The sequence below is a fragment of the Podarcis cretensis genome, assembly GCF_951804945.1.
Source record: "Podarcis cretensis genome assembly, chromosome: 4".
NCBI classification, from domain to species: Eukaryota; Metazoa; Chordata; class Lepidosauria; order Squamata; family Lacertidae; genus Podarcis; species Podarcis cretensis.
Genome location: NC_137173.1, coordinates 56050489 through 56069092, shown reverse-complemented (window position 1 = coordinate 56069092; position 18604 = coordinate 56050489). Strand labels below are relative to the sequence as shown.

Sequence of the window (18604 nt, the reverse complement as noted above, 5' to 3'; positions counted from 1 at the left end):
GTTCTCTAATGCTCCGTTCTCTCTCTCTCTGTGTGTATGAGAGTGATGGGAAATGTTTTATGGTTTTATTTTTACCAAAAAATTAGACATTTGACAGTTTCAATAGACTCTCGATGCTGCCAGCAACGTAGTTACTTATTCCAAAACGAAGACCAGTGACATTTCTCCAAACCACGTATTTGAAAAAAAGAAACCTATCCAGATTTCCACTCATTTCAGACAGCAGAGATGTCAAAGGCATAGCTGTCAACTATTCCCATTTTTTAAGGGAAATTCCCTTATTCCGAATAGGATTCCGCGCAAGAAAAGGGAAAAGTTGACAACTATGGTCAAAGGGAAAGAAATGTAATCGTCAGCCACTCTCGCTGGGCCTGGCGGGGGGACAAAGAAACCCATCGGCAACTTGCTGCCGCCGCCGGGTCTGAACCAAACGGAACTGCAGCTCCCTCTTCTGCCCATCTCACCCCACCTGGGAAGGGAGGGCGACCCCACCTAATTCTTGTTGTTATAAGGAGAGCAGAACTTTGGTTCCCTTGCCACGCCAGGGTCCAGCTGCGCATGAAGTCAAGAGAGAAACTTCCCCTGCTGAAAACACACAACGCATTGTATTGGGTGCCACTCTTTGGAGTCTGCCCCTTCATTCGACAGGATCCTTTGCCCTAGTTGGACAGATGCCACGTTGGCTACCCTACACCTGAAGAGTCCCTGAGAGATGCGTGATACTCATCACACTGCCCATTAGGAAAGTGCGCGCTTGTTTTTGGGTGAGATCGCCGAGGGAGTCGATCTCTCGAGTCGATCTCCTTTTCTCACGGTCCTTGGGGGTGGAGGGGTGGGACGGACGGACGGATAACTTGGGGCCTCTGCTGCCGGGATAAAACAAGGAAACCTTTGCGCGATGGAGAAGGGGAGGCGGGCTGCGAGCGACGAGGCCCTTTTGTCCAGTCCTACAAGTCCCGTGACGCTCGGCGAAGTTCTGCGGTTGCCACAGTAACGGAGACCTGAAAACAACTCCTTCCGCCCATGTAGCCCAAGGAACCAGGTAGCGTGGACAGAGGAGCGGCGGGGTGGAAGCTTCTGTCTGCGCGCGGGAGAAGGGAAGAAGCCTAAGGCCTGAGCTGCACAGGGAGTAAGAGTTGCTCTTGGTCCTGGCTCTGGGTAAGAGAGGTCCAAGAAGGTGAAGGCGGAGCACGTGGGGGATCATAAAGGGACTGTAGGAGGCGCGCTCCTTCGGGGGGGGGGGCAGCAGATCTTACCTTCTCCTTCCTCTTGAACTTGCCGGAATTGCTTCTGTCGTTTATCCCCCGCGACTCCTCCAGCCCCACCAACCAGGAAAGGGGGAAGCCGCCCGCAGTGAGATTGCAGCCCTATACCTAGCTAGCTCCAGGGCTCACTGATCCCGTGGGGCAGTGATACTTTCCCCCAACATTTCCTCTTTTATTTATTTTTTGAAACTTTTCAGAAGTTTTTTTTCCTCCTCCCACCACTGTTGTCCCATATCGTTTCTCAATACTTCCTCCCATCGCTTGCTTTGTCCTTGCCTTTCTCTGAATCTCTGAATTCAGCTTCATTTATATAAAAGCTGCATAGTAGAGGGCTCCGCAAGTTAAACATATTTTTAAACATGTAAGTGAAAGGTAGGTCATACAGTTAGGGGCCTTTGGTTCTTTGTGGGCTTCTGCAGTAGCAAAGGGTGACTTGCTGTTCCCCTTTCTCAGTTTAATTGCCAAGACTAATGCTGTGGCTGCATACATTTGTCTGGAGGCAGTTTGGGCCGACGCAAAATTTTCCCATGCAAGTTTAAATCCTTTGCATTGCAGTATATAAAAATGTCAATACTGTTCCTTTTGTTTTAGCCTTTTTAGTTCCATGAGTGAACTCAGAACTCAAGGAATGTTCATGAGGAATTGCAGTTCGTGGATGACAGTGCTACGAATATAGTCTATAGTGCAAGCACATCACATCTTTGGAAAGTAAATTATATAATAAAGGTGACAGAAACTGTGAAGATTTATTGTGCAGAATTAGAGCAAACTACTTTCAGAGAACAAAGGATGAGGCCCTGAGTAAGCAGTGACAAAACAGCATAATTTCAAATTCTGACTTAAGCACCATGTTCTTTTTGTGGTTTTCAATATAATTGACAATCCTCTTGACTTTGATAGTGGATGTCTAACAATGGAATGATGGCTTCAGATGACTACATTCTCCATTTTGTAGTCCAAGAAGACAATAAATGTGAACAAGTTACAAAAAGTAGAAGTCCAAGTGATTCTCCTAGTAGGGTCTGCAAGAGCACCCAAAGCAAATGCAGCACTAAAGTTAGCCACTGTAGTAAGTGTTCCAGTCAGTGTGGAACTTTTCAGCTTGACTATTCCAATGACTTCAACCAGGATGCTTCAAGAAGGGCTAGCAGCAGTAGCAGCAGTTATTCAGAGCAGAACAGCTGCAGAAATTCTCAGGTCTACTATTATGAAGATTTTCACACATACTCTTCAGAAACCCCTTGCAGCAATGGCAGTGGATACAGCAGTATTTTAGAACAGCCAGAAACCAAAGAGGAGGAATTATCAATGAAAACAAAGGAAAATGATCAACAAGCCAAAGGTAAGAAGGTGGTGGACCACAGTGATCACTGCTAATGTTAGCTTACCGTTGACAGATTATGACAGAACTAATGAAGACCATGGCTTTGCCAACTGACAGTTGTGCTTCTCCATTTTTATTGCTGAAGTGCCCCTTGTTCAAATGCTATATTTTTTTGGAAATCACTTGACTGTAGGAAGAAGCATTAAAAAGAGGGAGAGTAGGGCGCAGAGGAAAGAAAGGCAGGGCAAAACCAGATGGAAAGGAGAGTTGAAGTCAGCTAGTGCCTGCTTGTATGTTGTGTTTTGCTAGACGTTCCCATAGCTTTGTGGGCAGCCCTCCGGGGTCTGTATGACAGCTCTCCATCCCAGCACTAGTATTTGAGTTGGCAGTCTATGGGTGAAGTTCTGAGGCAAAGTTAACCTTCAGCATTACCTTCAAGCTTTGTAGTTTTCATGTGTGCAAAAGAGACAGAAAAGAATTGAAAGCATTATGAATGAAAACAAATGATGGCAATGGCATAGTAAAATCTATAATCCACCACATTATTTTAGAACTACCTGTTATCATGAAAAACGTGTGTGTAAAATTAAGAGATATGCCCTAAATATATTTTGCAACACTCCCTCTTCCAGCATCTGCTCCAAAGAACGTTAAATCCCAAATGAAACTAATTGAATTACTTGAGGGAAATTGCTATGGTTTCTTCTCCCTTGAAATCAAAGCTCTGAACTGTTGGGAAGCAATAAATGAGCATAGTCCCGGTAACTTTATTGATTTCACACCTGCTTCTTTTGGTCATGCAATGTTTTCAAGCAAAAGAGAGAAGCAATATGTTTTTTATTTGCTATGAAGGCATACTAATTCATATCTAGCCCACCTTCCTTCCTTCCCCATCACCCTGCAATGTAATGATAATCATGCCCTTCTCCTTCTACCTTTGTCTAGGCAAACTTCCCCTGTATTCATCCATTCTATTTTCCACCCCAACATGTCACTGCCCTTGCTCATTGTTTCCCTACCACAATCACAGTGTGCTTTGCATGCTATGTCCAGAGTTCTCCCCAGACCCAGCATCAATACATGGCATCCTCAGGCACCTTTCAGAACAGGGTGCACCACTGAAACCTGGTCTGGGCCTCCTGTTGACTGCTTGGGGTCTGGGACCTGCTATTTGAATTTGCCGCAATGCCCCCAACATAGTATGGCTCTGGGGCACCGTGGGAAATTAAAATGGCAACCCTAATTAGGGGTACGGAAGCCACCATTTTAATTTCCCACAGTGCTCTGGAGTGATGCTAAATTGTGGTGATGTATTGTGAAATATTAAAATTCCCCTACCCAGACCCACCCCCTGGGAATTCGACATCACTGGTGACTGCAACACTCTGATGAATGCCAGGTAATCATGTCAGGAGAACCTAGATACAAGCCATCAAACCTGGAGCCAACACTGACTTTCTGTTCTTGTACATATGGGTATATATAGGAATGTAGATTGCATAGACCTAAATAAAGCTTCATTTATGGACATGCACATTGCTTTAACTTTTCTGAAACTGTGCTTTACTCTAAAGGAGCTGAATTCCATGCAGCTTACACTATCTACTGTCGAATGAGCATGATGCCCATTAATTAAGAAACGCTGTTTTGAAAATCTGTAGAACCTGTAACTCTTTGAAAGAAGGAGTTACACAAAAACAGTGTTTGAACATCATAGGGAGCTAAGGCATAGAACATGGGTAGGCAAACTAAGGTCTATGAACAGAACGTGTTGAAATGGTCTGCAGACTAGAAAAAAGAGAAAAATAACAATTTCCGAATAGAAGTAAAATATGTTTACAATTCCAAGTTAAAAAAAGCAAAAACCTAAAACTGAATTTTGTATTGGATCTTCACTAAGACAACTAAAAATTGAAAAGAAAAGGTTTAAAAATGAAATTAAAATAGAGGGGATACTTGTATGGATGTATTCCCTCAGAATTCAGAACCCAAATCTCTTTTTTTCTGAGTTTAGAGACCTTTACCTCCAACGAGGTTAACTTACTGATTAGTTCCTTGGAATGGAAAGTTTGTTTTGTTTTTCTTTTGCTTTCCAGGACTTCATATTCCTTAGTAAGGGCTCTAGACTGTAGTGTTTGGCGGGGCAGAGTGGGATGGAGCGGCTTCCCAGCGCCAGTTTCACTTCTGGGTACCAAAAGTGGGAGGTGGGAAGGTGGTTCAGTGCAGCAGCGCAGGTGGAGCCAGTCTGATGCTCCCTCGCCTCTCTGCCTCGCCTCTGCCCCTCTCAATAACCAGCAGCGTGGCTGCCGTTGGGAAACCAGGTGAGCAGTGCAGCTCCCCCCCACACACCGCCTGCCCCACTGCTACTCACTTTTTCGTTTTATCTGATTTAAGAATGTGGAGAAATGCTCTGTGTATCCAATTGCGTTTTGCGTGCTTTTGAAAACATTTCTGTGACCTCTCACGTTGGAGTGTAACTGCCAACTTCGAGGCCTTGTTCAGTTACTGTGTTTTGCAAGCCTGTTTAGCAGTAGCTGCTTACTTAGAGACAGCTGCTGTTCTTTTTAATATAGCATTTCAAGATTGCTATTATTCCAGCAGGTATTTTAGACGAAATATGCTTCTGTAGCTTTAATTGGTTTCCATTTTTTTTAACTTTCTGTATCTTTAGAAAACCACTTCAAGTTAAGTTGTGGTTAAGCGGTATATAATTTTTTTAAATAAATAAATATTTTTTTTATAAATAAATAAATAAAACAAGACGCCATCCAGGAATAAATGGAGGCAAACCCTCCAGGACTGCTGCTGCTCCACAGATGCATAATTTGTCTTGGACTGGTATTCCCAGATTTTTTCTCCTGTTGAACATTGATGTCACCTGTATGAAATGGAGTCAGGTAAAAGCTTTCCAGTATTCTGTGGGGAATTTACAGGTATTATGCATTTTAATGCTGACATATTGCACATGCTAACAAATGCACAATACCCTTTCTTCAAATACCTGCTTGTAGAACACACTGCCCATTGAAGTTAGGCAGCTCCCTTATTGTACATGTTTCGTTGGAAGCTAAAAACTTATTTCTTTTTACAGGCTGTCACAGAATGATGACTTACAGACAATATCAGATGGCTTTTTTTGAGAACTGTTATATCTGTGTTTATTTTTTGTATTTTAATGGATTGTTGTATTTTAGCTATGCTCTTTTGTACTGTTTAGAAGTTTATAACCATCCCAGATAAATGCATAATATGAATGGGTCCCCACAAGCCTCAGACTTGTGATCCTTCCTTCCCCACTTACTGCACAGCTGCACAGTAGAGTTCAGAATCTTTCATGTCTACTTTTGTGTCTGGAAACTGTAGTTAACCACAGTTCCTTCTGTTGCTAACATTAACTATGGTTAGTTTAAAACAAGCCAACCATGGTTTCTGCAGCTAGTTTGTTTGAATTAACCATAGTTAATGCTAATAATAATAATAATAATAATAATAATAATAATATTTATACCTCGCCCATCTGGCTGGATTTCCCCAGCCACTCTGGGTGGCTTCTAATGAATATTAAAAACAATACAGCATCAGACATTTAAAACTTCCCTAAACAGGGCTGCCTTCAGTTGTCTTTTAAAAGTAAAATAGTTGTTTATTGCCTTGACATCTGCTGGAGGACATTCCACAGGGCAAGCGCCACTACCAAGAAGGCTCTCTGCCTGGTTCCCTGTAACTTCACTTCTCGCAGCGAGGGAACCACTAGAAGTCCCTCGACGCTGGACCTCAGTGTCTGGACTGGATGATGGGGGTGGAGACGCTCCTTCATATATACAGGACTGAGGTTGTTTAGGGCTTTAAAGGTCAGCACCAACACTTTGAATTTTGCTCGGAAACGTACTGAGGGCCAATGAAGATGTTATATGGTCTCAGCAGCCACTCCGTCACCAGTCTAGCTGCCGCACTCTGGATTAATTGCAGTTTCCGAGTCACCTTCAAAGGTAGCCCCACGTAGCAACATAACAAGTTTTGGTTAACTAAAAGCTGCTGAACTCCTCACAATCTATGGGAGAAGGAGGGTATGCGAGTCTGAGGCAACACTATGCCTCATTCAAAGTATGCTGATCCATCTTTAGTATGATGTTTGAACATGGCCACACACATTCCCACATGCCTAATCTTTTAGGTATTTAAGGAGACAGCAAGTATGATCACCCATATGGGTTGACACTGATCGTATCAGTTATACAATCTTTGGGGGAACTGCAGTGAATTTTATGATGCAATGAATATATAAGCTCAACATGTTTGAACAATAAAGTCTTTTGCACATTCTATCACTACCTTAGGATGCATTTAACTTCTATTAAGCAACTTATATAGAAATGACAGAAAACCTCTCAATGTTCTTGGACTCAAGCCCCATCAACTGCAGTCATCATGGCCAATGGTCAGGGATGATGCAAGTTGTGATCCAGTAATATTTGGAGGATCACAGGTCCCCCATCTCTGTTATATGGATTTACATTCTCTTACTCTCTCTAGTCTTATACCATTTTAGCTTGTTTTGTTCTTAATGTAGGGGGTAAAACACTTCCTAAGAAGAAACAGCAGCAAAAGAGCTTTTTCAATACTAGCACTATAATCACTTCCCAGAAGAACAATGTAGCTTGCCGCTTATTGTCAGCCAGGCTTCACAAAGTTAAAGAGCTGAAAAATGAAGTGTCTGTTCTGAAGAAAAAACTGGAGGCATCTAACATGGAAAATCAGATCTTGAAGCGGCTTCAATATCGACATTTGAAAGCAATAAGTAAATACGAAAATGCAGAGACAAATCTGCCTGATCTTCTAGCAAAACAGTGTGGTGAAGTGAGGACTCTAAGGGTACTTCTTAGGAAATCTCAAGAGCAGGAGCGCAGTGCGTCCAAGAAACTTAGAGAAGTTGAGGCACAACTACTAAAGACAAAAGATACCTTACTGGCATTGCAGAAACTTTCAGAAGACAAGAATCTCGCAGAAAGAGGAGAACTTAGACACAGGTTAAACACCCTCACACAAAGAATGGAAATTGGTGATAAGAGAATTCAGGTACTAATGTGCAGTATATTAATGTGCAGTGTAACTAGAATTACAGCAAGAAATATCAGAGTGCTGCTAGATTTCTAATTAACAGTCCTGGCCAAGCTATTGTTCAGATGTGCAGGAGTTCCTGAGTGTGCTGAGGCTTTCCTATTTGCCCTAGGGATTGGGACAGCTCTGTACACAGATCACCATAATGCACAGAGGACACCTGCTCAGGCAGGAACTCCATGTGCATAACTACACACTTGGAGCTTAGGAACCAGAACAGCTTATTTCAAAGCTATTATTATCGTATTTACTCGTATGCAATGTGCACCTTTTTTGGCCAAACTACATTGTGAAAATTAGGGTGTGCATTAGATTTGATGGTGCATTAGATTCGCATAAATACAGTAGTATTAAACCTTAGTACTTTCAGATTTTGTTTCATTTTAAATTGCAGTCTAGAGTTGTAGTGTTTGTTTTTGGTTTAGAGCCTTGTGCATGGGAATCAATAGTTTTTTTACATGGGATTGGTCACTAGTACCCCAATTACAGACAAGGAATTGAGATTAACAGGATGATTCTATACATTCTGGTATAGGATAGTAGCCTCACAAGGCCTGGGTATAGTTATTTAGAAATAAGGCCCATTGAAATTAATGCTCCATCTGAGTAAATGTGTTTAATAGTGACTTGCCTAAAGCCACTAAGGCAGCCCTGCCCTGCATCTTTGAGATGGGAAAAGAAACAGAGCAGGACCCATCAGATCATCCCACACCATAGAGTAGTCCATCATTAAAATGGACTACTAAAAGCAACTGCACAGCTCCGTATCTGCCAAACTGAAGTTTGGGTCAGTCCACACTTTATGTATGTTTGAGCCCTCCCTATTTTCTGCTTTGGAGTATGGAAGAAGAAACCCACTAAAGGAGTAGGAATGGCTAAAGAAGCTGGTAGAACTGACTTAGCCTCACCATGTATTTTTCACTGACCCACTGTATTTATGTGGCTCTAATGCACCATCAAATCTAATGTGCACCTCAATTTTCAGAACCTCCAAACCAAAAGGGTACTTGCTGGTGCCATCAAATCTAATGTGTGCCCTAATTTTTGCAGCATAATTTGGCCAAAAAAGGTGTGCATTACATTCAAGTAAATACAGTATTTTCACTAACTAACTGCTATGGGAATGGATGATTCTCCTTCTAGATTTCAAAAGAGAGGGAGGGAGAGAATACATGATACAATATTTTTGATTATGGATACAATTTCCTACCACACTTGTTGACCATAAGCATACTTGTTCTCATTATTTAAAAAATCAAATTATTTTTAATAGTAGTGTAAACCCCTGATATCATTAATAAGAATGGGGATTTTCATCTTTCCAAAGAAGTTTATTAAAATTTGCAATGTCTGTTGTAGTACTTCGGTCCTGTTACATTTAATATTGTATGATTCTCAGTAGGCAGGAGAGAAAGTACATGGTCATGCGTTTGTAATATCTTTAGGTCTTAGAAAAGCAGCTGCTGTTGAATAATACCTCCTTTAGTCATCAGTTAGCAGTTGAGAAGAAAAAGACTCTTGAAGCTCAGTTGATTACCACGAATTTGCAAATGGAAATCAAGTCGCTTAACCAAAAAATCAAGGTATTTAAGCCTCGTTTATTTTACTATAAGAGAATTAGCAATTTATAGAGAGCATTTGCACATCTTACAATGTCTAGTACAGGCGAGAGGAGATTCTACTTTAAAAATATGTATCCTAGTGCAAAAATAAAAGTATTCCTAAGTGTGGCTATTAAACACTGAATGCGAGAACAGATTGGTTATCTGGTTTCTTGTGTTTCAAGTATCAGACATTATAAGCTGTGAACAATAAAATATAGTGAAATTTTGTTTGTTTATAATTAGATTCATGGCTGCTTTTGGGTCACATGTCCTCAAAAAGTAGCTTAAAATACTATAATCAGTATAAAAGGCAATACAATTAAGAAAATCAGTTCACAAATTGAAACTAAGATAGCAGCTAGACAAGATAAGACATTGGCAGGGATTTTAAAATCCTTGTCAAATTGGCGAGTTTTAACCATCTGCCTGAAACTTTCTTTGGAGCAGGTTTGTCAAATCTCCCTTGGGAGGGTGTTCCACTGAATGGATGCGACTACATAAAGTTGCAGTGGTCCATTTGTTAAAAAAAGCTATCGCACATTTACAAGTAAATAGTTAATATTGTTACACAAATGTCAGATATGAAGCAAAGGTTGAGCTAAATAGTCACCAGCTTTGATTTTTGCTTTAGAAATTACCCTTTTAGTGAAGGCTGAACTTGTAGTTCAACTTGTAGTGCAAAGAATTAGTGCTTTCAATACCACATTGTCAGGAACAGCTGTGGTGCCATGGAGTCCCATAGCAAATTCATAACAGGGATAGGGAACCTTTCTGGTCCTCAGGAGTCTCCCCGGGTCACACATGCTCCCCACTCACCAGCTAGCTCTGCTTTGTACCCTTCCTGTGTGTTTTTGCCTGGCTGGAATGTGTCCTGTGAGTGTGAAGAAACTAGCCTCCTGCACAAATGTTAAATTCCTATTTGTTGCTCTATCCACTTTTGCCTCTGATCCCGCCCACCATTGGTAGGTGGCCCCCAGAAGGTTGTCCAAAAGAGAATATGGCCTTCGGATGAAAAAGATTCCCCCCACCCAATCTAAAAGGACATTCCGGATAGAATTCTCAGGGGCAATCTCAGCCAAACAAGCTCCATCCTTCTTTCAAGTAACAAGTGATAGAATATTTGGCCTGTTGGAATTATGACTAAGCAAAGATGCTTTTTACGGAGAATAAAATAAGATGGTGCTTTATGGAAGATGCATAGTGAATTCAGCTAATTAGGCCACATAGATAATTGAGGTCCATAGAATAAATCGTATTGCATTTTTTTAGCTTACTGCTGTGTTTTTATAGGAAAAAGAACGAGAACTTGGTGTGAGAAATATTTATGCAAATCGGATGCTTAAAGGTCAACAGGACAAAGGTGGTTCAGAGTCTCCCCCCAAAGGTAGCACAATGTTTTTCTGCTCATTTTTAATGCGGAATGTCGCTTTCATGTGCCAAAACTGTATTAGAAAACTCTGCAGTATTTATTATTATTTTTAATGACTGCAATGTCTCTCTCCCTCTGACCAGCCTAAAAGAGATCCACTGATGCCACTGCCTCAGCGCTTTGCTGTACTGCTCACTGAAAGAGTGGGTGGTATCACTGGTGAAATTCAAACAGTAAGCCCCAAAGGGTGGTGTTCCAGTGAGTGGAAGGGGCTGAGCTGCCTGGGATCCACCAGATTCTGAGTCAGCTCCACTGCCAGCACATGATGGCACCCACTCACTATGCCAGTCCCAGGCTGGTGTAGTGTGGTGGAGGTTTTTCTCTCCCCTGCTCCCCAGTTTCTATCCTGGCTGGCATGAGCAGTAGTCCCTATGCTGCACAGACTGCTGTTGTCCAGCCAGGGTTAGGGATTGCTCTGCCATCAACTTACTAAACTGAGGTTTCAGCATCGAATTCTAAATATCAGCAACAATTTTGTATTTTAAAAAATCAACATTATTTTACAGTTTTTTCATAACTTTATGGCTTTGAGAATGATTGGGCTGGGGGTAATCAGAAGTAAATTAGCTAGATTACTGTGCAAGATTTAAAACTTTGTATCATTGTCATTCCATAAAAAAAGCCAATCCACTCTAATACACATTTAGGTACATAGCTCACCCTAGTCCTCAGTCTGCAATTTCTACTGTCCTGATTAAGTGTCTTGGGTAAGCTTGCATTTGATATCACACCAGCAAAATAGGAGTGCCTGTAATATTTCAATTTTTGTTCAGTTGCGGGTATTAATAATAGTACATATTTGCAAGATATGTCATTACATTTTCCTGAGCTCTGTAATTTTTGTAGGGCTGATGAAATACCTAAATGCAGCATCAAATGTTTAATTATAACACAACAAGCTATATCCAACAGCTTGGTTTACAGTTAGAAATAGGGAGATGGTACAGTAAAGCAGGGACGCGGGTGGCGCTGTGGGTTAAACCACAGAGCCTATGGCTTGCCGATCAGAAGGTCGGCGGTTCCTCATGGAACTGTCTCCTCACATTGGGTAGGGTTAACATTATAGCCCCTCCTGTTGACCAGTTAAAAGCTCCATGAATACTACTGTACAATATGTATCTAGGGGTGTGTATGTGTATATATTTTTATCTATAGCTGTGTGTGTGTGTATGTGTGTATACATTTGTGTGTACACATACATTTCTTTATTTATAGTTGCAATCCTATATATATTTACCTGAGAGTATCACTCATTGAAGATAATAGACATGTCTATCAGCAGACATGTCTATCATTGTAAAGAAAGACAGCAATCTCCTGCACATTTTGGGGGGAGTATGTCCAGTTATGGTGCCCACTTATGCACTTGCTCCACCACAAGAGTATATGCACCAAACACAAAAGAGAAAAAAGGTGCACATTTGTATGTGCTAATTTATATTCATAGGTGCAAATTTAATAATAATAGTAATCATCATCATCATCATCATCATTTATTATTTATACCCCACCCATCTGGCTGGGTTTCCCCAGCAACTCTGGGCTGCTTCCAACAAAATAATAAAATACAGTAGTCAGTCAAACATTAAAAGCTTCTCTAAACAGGGCTGCCTTCAGATGTCTTCTGAAAACTATTATATGTAAACTATTATAGTTTACATTTTACAGAAGGCAAACCAAATGATTTCCCATTCAAATCACTTCGAATAAACTCTTATGTTAATAGGCATCCCCACTCCTGATCACCCACACCATTTCTTCAATTAATTCAACTCGTCAATTCCCACATAATTAATTAGCCTTTGTTTGTTCAACTAAATAAAAAATAAATTGGTGTGATTCCCTGTGAGATAAAATGGCAAGTGGGTGGTCTTTTCATTCTTCCTTTTTGTACTTAATTAAGCCAAAGGCCGCTGTTCTACCATATGAACTTAAATCCCAACCGTGGGGGAACAATGTCATTTCTGTTTCCTTTCAATGGACATCAGAAAAAGAAATGGCTACCTCTATGTAGCAGAAGCTATTTCCCAGCCAGGGAAATAGCATTTGAGGTTTCAGTTTATGGGGCAGCAGCAAGGTGGCAGAACAACTCTTGTTGCTTAATTAAGTAAAAAAAAGGGCGGGGGCAGATAGCGAAGACCACCCACTGGCGAATTCATCTCATCTTGTATGTCCAGTACTGGACTAAGGCAGAGGACCTTGAAGTACCAACCTCTCTGAGGACATCTGAGATGAAACTAGCTTTGCTTGTGCGCGCAGCTCAAAGGTAGGTTTCTCAGTAAGCCACAAAACAAAAAGTAACACCTTACTCTAGCTTTTTCAAACAACTTGGACTGCTTAATGTATGCCACACCAAATGAGTCCTTAAAAAGTGGGGAGGAGGGACTTCAGCTTTATGGAAGAGGAACTACTTTGCATGCAGAATCTCCAACATCCCCAAGTCGTACTGAGAATGCATTGTCTAAAATCCTGAAGAGCCACTGCCAGTTGGTGGAGACAGTCCAAGCAATTGCAATTCCTGAAGCATCATTGCAATGACCCAAACATCCAGTTGGGTGGTTGGCTAGGTTGGTAGGCTAGTGGCAGCATTTAGCATTGTAGCTTCCAGGCAGTCATATCTATAACATGTTATATAGTACCTGATCCTGGATGTTACCAGAACACAGATTACCATGGCCAGGCTCTCGCTACACAGTCGGCACATCAACCTCAACTGATGAAAGGTGCTTCATTCCATAGAGGCTGTGTAGGCATCCACTAACCCGACTTTTAAGGGAAAGGTAATCCATCAAGAAAAGGCTGAATGCCATCTCCCTGAATTGATGAAGCATCTGCCCATAGAACTTTTGTCTCAGGACTGAATTTCAGTTTATTGTCCCATATTTAGCCCACCACCAATTCCAGACATAAGCATTTCATATTCATTTTTCAGGAGTGCAGAGGGGATACGTCTCAATATTTACTTCCTCTTGTCTTTTCATAGCTGTCAATGTCTCCAAGTCGGTACAAGTAGATGTGAATCTAGAAGCAACAGCTCTTCAAAAGCACGAGGCAGAGAAAAGTTCAGTTGTTTTTTTAAAAGAGGTATGGCAGATCTGAATTAATCCTTTTACAACTCTAAACCACTCTTGTTCATGCTGTGTTGTGCCTTATAGCTTCATTTCTTCCTGCAAATTGCAGATTCCTTAACATACAGTTTCCTGAATCATATTACAGCAACATTGTGAAAATAACATTGTCCTCATTGAAATAGGTTTACTTCATCATTGAGGTGACTCCAGCTTGCATGAAACATTGAGCCAAATACTGGCTAGCGCAAACAAGCAAATATGCTGGTTCCTACAGTAAGGACCATGGTGGCGGCTACACTCTTCCTAAGCCCTGTGTGGCTGTCATGACCTGTGGCTAAGCCATGGTTTGTCTTTGTCTTTATGATGGAACCTTGGTTCATCGTTTGTCTTGCTCAAAATAAGCCATGAGCTATAGGCTTTTTATTGGCTTGCCAGTCATGGGCTAATGCATTACTTGAGTTAGTGTTATGTGCAAAGCAGGCCTATGGTTGTGAACCGCCCTGAGACCTGTGGGTATAGGGTGGTATATAAATTTATTAAATAATAAAATAATAATAGGAAGAGGGACTTACTTTTCAGTAAACACGCTGAGGGTTGTTGTGTTAGCTTGGGTAAACAAGTCCAACTGTTATAAATAAGGGCTAGATAAGACATAAGATATTCACAAGGAACCTAATGTTGTATGATTTGCTCTTGGCACAGCTGTATGAACGCCCAGTGAAAAAATCAGTGCAAGTGCCTCCATATATTAGAGTATGACTGCACCATCCTCTGCTTTGAAGAGGATATTGAAATAGTAATTACATTTTAGCAACAGGATAGTGAAGGGAAAAGGGGCTGTGAACTTAAATAGCCTTGCACAGTTTCTCTTCACCACTCTTATGTTTGAAAAGAACATGAAAGAGAAACTGTGGGCTTCTCATTGCATATCAGTTTTTGTTCAGTTGCTGGATAAGAGCAGGAAATGACAGACATGTTTGCATTGCACACTTTTCATGGGTTGTACCGCTACGTTGGGAGATTCAGGACAGGGGAAAGTACTTCTTCACATGGTGCATAGCAGTGATGGACAACAGCTAAGATGACTTTAAAAGGGTTTTAGGCAGATTCATGGAGGACAAGACCATCAATGGCCTAGTCTTGATGGCTCCGTTTCCTCCAGTATCGAAGGCCTATATCCCTGGGTACCAGTCGCTGAGGATCCTGAGCAGGGGAGTGCTATTGTGATCATGTTCTACTTGTGAGCCATTGCCATCTGTGTAAGCAGAATACTGACATAAACCTTTGGTCTGATCCAGGTGGCATCTTAAGTTCATACAACAGGACTTGTGAGGAAAGCAAAAAATCCTCCTTGCCACTTTGTTTCTGTGATTTATGGTCAGAAAATCACAGGGGGCAAGTCCTTGTTTTATTTAACAGACATTTTTCTACTCTGACTGAGCCTCTTGGGCTTGCTAATTGGAAGGTTGACGGTTCGAATCCCTGCGACGGGGTAAGCTCCCATTGCTGTCCCAGCTCCTGCCAACCTAGCAGTTTGAAAGCATGCCAATGCGAGTAAATAGGTACCGCTGTAGCAGGAAAGAAAATGATGTTTCCATGCATTCTGGCACTCATCACGGTCCTCCATGCCCGAGTAGCAGTTTAGTTATGCTGGCCACATGATCCAGAAAGCTGTCTGTGGACAAACGCCAGCTCCCTCAGCCTGAAAGTGAGATGAGCGCTGCAACCCCAGTCACTTTTGACTGGACTTAACCGTCCAGGGGTCCTTTACCTTTATCTTCCTGTGTTGTGGGCTTTAGTGTGTTGGGACTCATGTGATCCCATTCATTTTAGACCATCTCCAAACAAAGTATGAGGCTGAAGCTAGCGTACTCTTAAGCCTATGTTAATTTGCTGGGAGTTCAGATAGATTCTATCTACTTTATGGAGGCAAATTAGGTCACGGATTGAGAACTGAAATCTATCCATCACTTGCTGCTATTCAAAGACATTTGAAAGCTACAAAGTGCAAATCAAACTGACATATATGTGTTTTTCTTTATATTATTTCTTTAGGAGTTGACAACCAAAGATATTAATTGCAAAGACAAACTATGTGATGTGGATAAAGAGATGGAATCAAAAACAGAAGTTCATCAAAATCAAAAATTAACAATGCAACAGATTTCGAATATAGCATGCACAGGTATCTTAACAGTATTTCGAATCTAATGTGTCTACAGATTTAGCAAATCTTTCAGCAGCAGTAGAGGGTCTTTTTTTCAGCCCAAAGGGCAGATTATCTTAGTGTAATACTCTTGAGCCAGGCTGGATGGGGCCAGACCCAAAAGGAACAGTACCAGACAGGCAGTCACCCATTTAACATATAAACACAATCATACACACTGCCCCTTCTGCCCTCTGTTCAACCTACCTCTTCTCAGCTGGCACATGGAATTCAGCTAAGCAGTGGGTGGGGAGTTCCCAGAAGCTGATTTGCTAAGGGTGCTGATTCTATGTTTAAGGTCATTTGTAGCTACTAAATCTATAGATGTGCCTGCAGTGTTTTAATATCTGTCTGAATATAAAAATTATGATATAAAAATGTTATTGACTGACTTCTAAGAATTGAAGAACTGTTGAAATAATAATATTATTTTGTAGAGTTATTAGGGGAAGAGATATGTCCAAATACAGAAAAACCTTTCAGATGTGAAAACCTAGAAAGACAGAAAAACAGGAGAGAAAGACAAAGGCTCAACTTGTTGAAAGAAGAGTTTGAGAAATTAAGGACAGACCAAGCATTGGAGTCCACACATGACATCCAACAAAAAATGAATAACCAGGAAGAAGTTGCAACTGAAAAACAAGAAAATGAGCCAAAACAAGTGAGCTGTGATAAAATGGAAACAGTAACACAAAGATACAAAACACCATCCACATTAAAGAAACAGTATGTATTTTCAGAAGCTGTTGAAAATTTGCATCAAGGATACCCTTCAACAGGTCCGCTGTCCAACACAAGCACCACCTGCAGTAGTAGACAAGTGAATAGACACCAGGGTGAAATAGCTGAGTTAAAGGCAGAAAATTCAAGCAGTGCCTATGAACCGTCATTTGGTAAGGTTACCAAAACAAGGCAAAAGGACACCATGTCGACGCTTGGCAAAGAACACATTCCTGCAGTATCAACAGAAAAGAAAACCACTCTTATGGAAGAACTCTTTGGTCCAAGCTGCATCTTAAAGGACAGTCACTCAAAACTTAATTTAAAAGAGGCAGTTAAGGAAAAAAAAACTTTGATGAGTGAAAAGTCTTATGAGATTTCACAAGTCAATGATGGTTTGCAGTGTGGCGATTCCAAACAAGCCCATATAAAGGTTTTCCATACATTTGCCTTCCTGGAAAACTTTAAATAATTCCTGCCATAATTTAACAATATTTTCATCTTAAAACACACACAGTATGTGAAAATAATTCATTAACTGCTGCAGACTGGGTCGTTCCCCCCCCCCCCCCCGAGAAAGTTTCATTTACCATGAGAGGTAGACATTTTATATTCCATTGCAGGAAAACACGCATGCAAGTTATCAGTTTATATTTAACAATGAAATCATCATATTGCAGTGCATTAAAAAAATTAAAATGAAGCACAATGACAGGTCTATTACTAGAGCTCTAAATAAGAATACATTGAAAAGAATTGCATTGAACAGGCATTGGTGGTAAAGCTTACTGGGGGAAAAGACAGTTAATGCGTATTTACAATAGAAAAATGAGGCACTGCATAACTTTTCTCACTTATTCCATTCCACAAAGCCTCTTAAATGAATGCAGTGATTCAAATTATCTACATGGTCCCAGTTAGGAAAGTGAATACTTAGATGAAGGGGCCTTCAAATAGGGCGCTTTTGACCCATCCATGGTGATTTGTGTAATCTGATATAGATATAATGGGTGTAAGTTATGGGGCTGTTGCCAGAAAGAAGAATGACAGTATGGCCTATTTTATTAACTCTCAAATTTGGCCATCTTCAGACTACACAGACTAAGTCATCTGTCTATACAAATTTCTCAGTGCAGGAAGATATGTTGGTTACAGTAATTTCTATGGTTATAATTGGATATCCATATTGTTTTTTACTATTGTAACTGAACCCCAAATATGGAAAACAGGTAACATTTGAAACAGCCATTTAAAGCTCTTCTTCTAATCAAACATTCTTGGTAATTTAAATATTAAATATTGTGCTACCCACAACTTTGTTCTCTTTTATTTTCCTTCTTAGAACACAAAATATTGAACACAATTAGTACAAAGAGGTGTCAATATATGCAACAGGATCCAGTATGATTAAACACAGAACTGCAACAATGTATCATTTCATCTGTTCCTAACAAATAGAGGAGATTGATCTTACTGCCATGATGTACCCAGAGCACTTAGAATCAGGGAAGCTGCACACCAGCACCACTTCAGTGGTACAGTATTCTGTTAAAGCAGCAGACATGGGCTCAATACAAGTGGGAGAGGAACGTGCTGCAGACAGAGCCAGCAGATCACCTGGGCAGTAGAGGGAGCCATAGCATTGTGTTAAGAACTATATTATTCCCTACATGGGAATCTAAAAAGCTTTCAGTCATCAAATGGGTACAGATTTAGCACAAGCCTATCCAGCAAGTTTATTTGTGTCAATGGTTGTTTGGAAATTTTATCTAACATGTAAGTTCTCACATCTCCTCCTATTTCTTACACACAAGTGGCTAGAATAAAAAATGCATCATGCTGAATTCTCTAAGCAAAAACACAGCAT

At 40.8% G+C, this 18604-nt stretch overlaps 1 protein-coding gene across 8 annotated transcripts; it reads left to right on the top strand.

Moving 5' to 3' along the window:
- The first annotated feature begins 865 nt into the window (after positions 1–865).
- Positions 866–18009, top strand: LCA5L (lebercilin LCA5 like). Of its 8 annotated transcripts, none has more exons than XM_079974891.1 (8): positions 866–1042; positions 1857–2607; positions 7139–7665; positions 9153–9290; positions 10602–10695; positions 13724–13824; positions 15867–15996; positions 16455–18009. In XM_079974891.1, exons 2-8 carry the CDS (start codon positions 2169–2171, stop codon positions 17207–17209), a joined length of 2184 nt encoding a protein of 727 aa, XP_079831017.1. In that variant the 5' UTR covers positions 866–1042; positions 1857–2168; the 3' UTR covers positions 17210–18009. The 8 variants fall into 8 exon arrangements, with proteins under 8 accessions (XP_079831017.1, XP_079831018.1, XP_079831020.1 ...); XM_079974892.1 differs by having other exon boundaries at positions 1041–1129; XM_079974894.1 differs by having other exon boundaries at positions 1042–1158; positions 7160–7665.
- The last annotated feature ends 595 nt before the right edge of the window (positions 18010–18604 follow it).

Bases quoted from the DNA above. Each gene is read 5' to 3' on its own strand.
- LCA5L (XM_079974891.1), top strand. From the start codon at position 2,169: ATGTCTAACAATGGAATGATGGCTTCAGATGACTACATTCTCCATTTT. The intron at 7,666-9,152 runs GTACTAATGTGC...TAATATCTTTAG, and splicing joins TTGGTGATAAGAGAATTCAG to GTCTTAGAAAAGCAGCTGCT. The intron at 15,997-16,454 runs GTATCTTAACAG...ATTATTTTGTAG, and splicing joins TTCGAATATAGCATGCACAG to AGTTATTAGGGGAAGAGATA.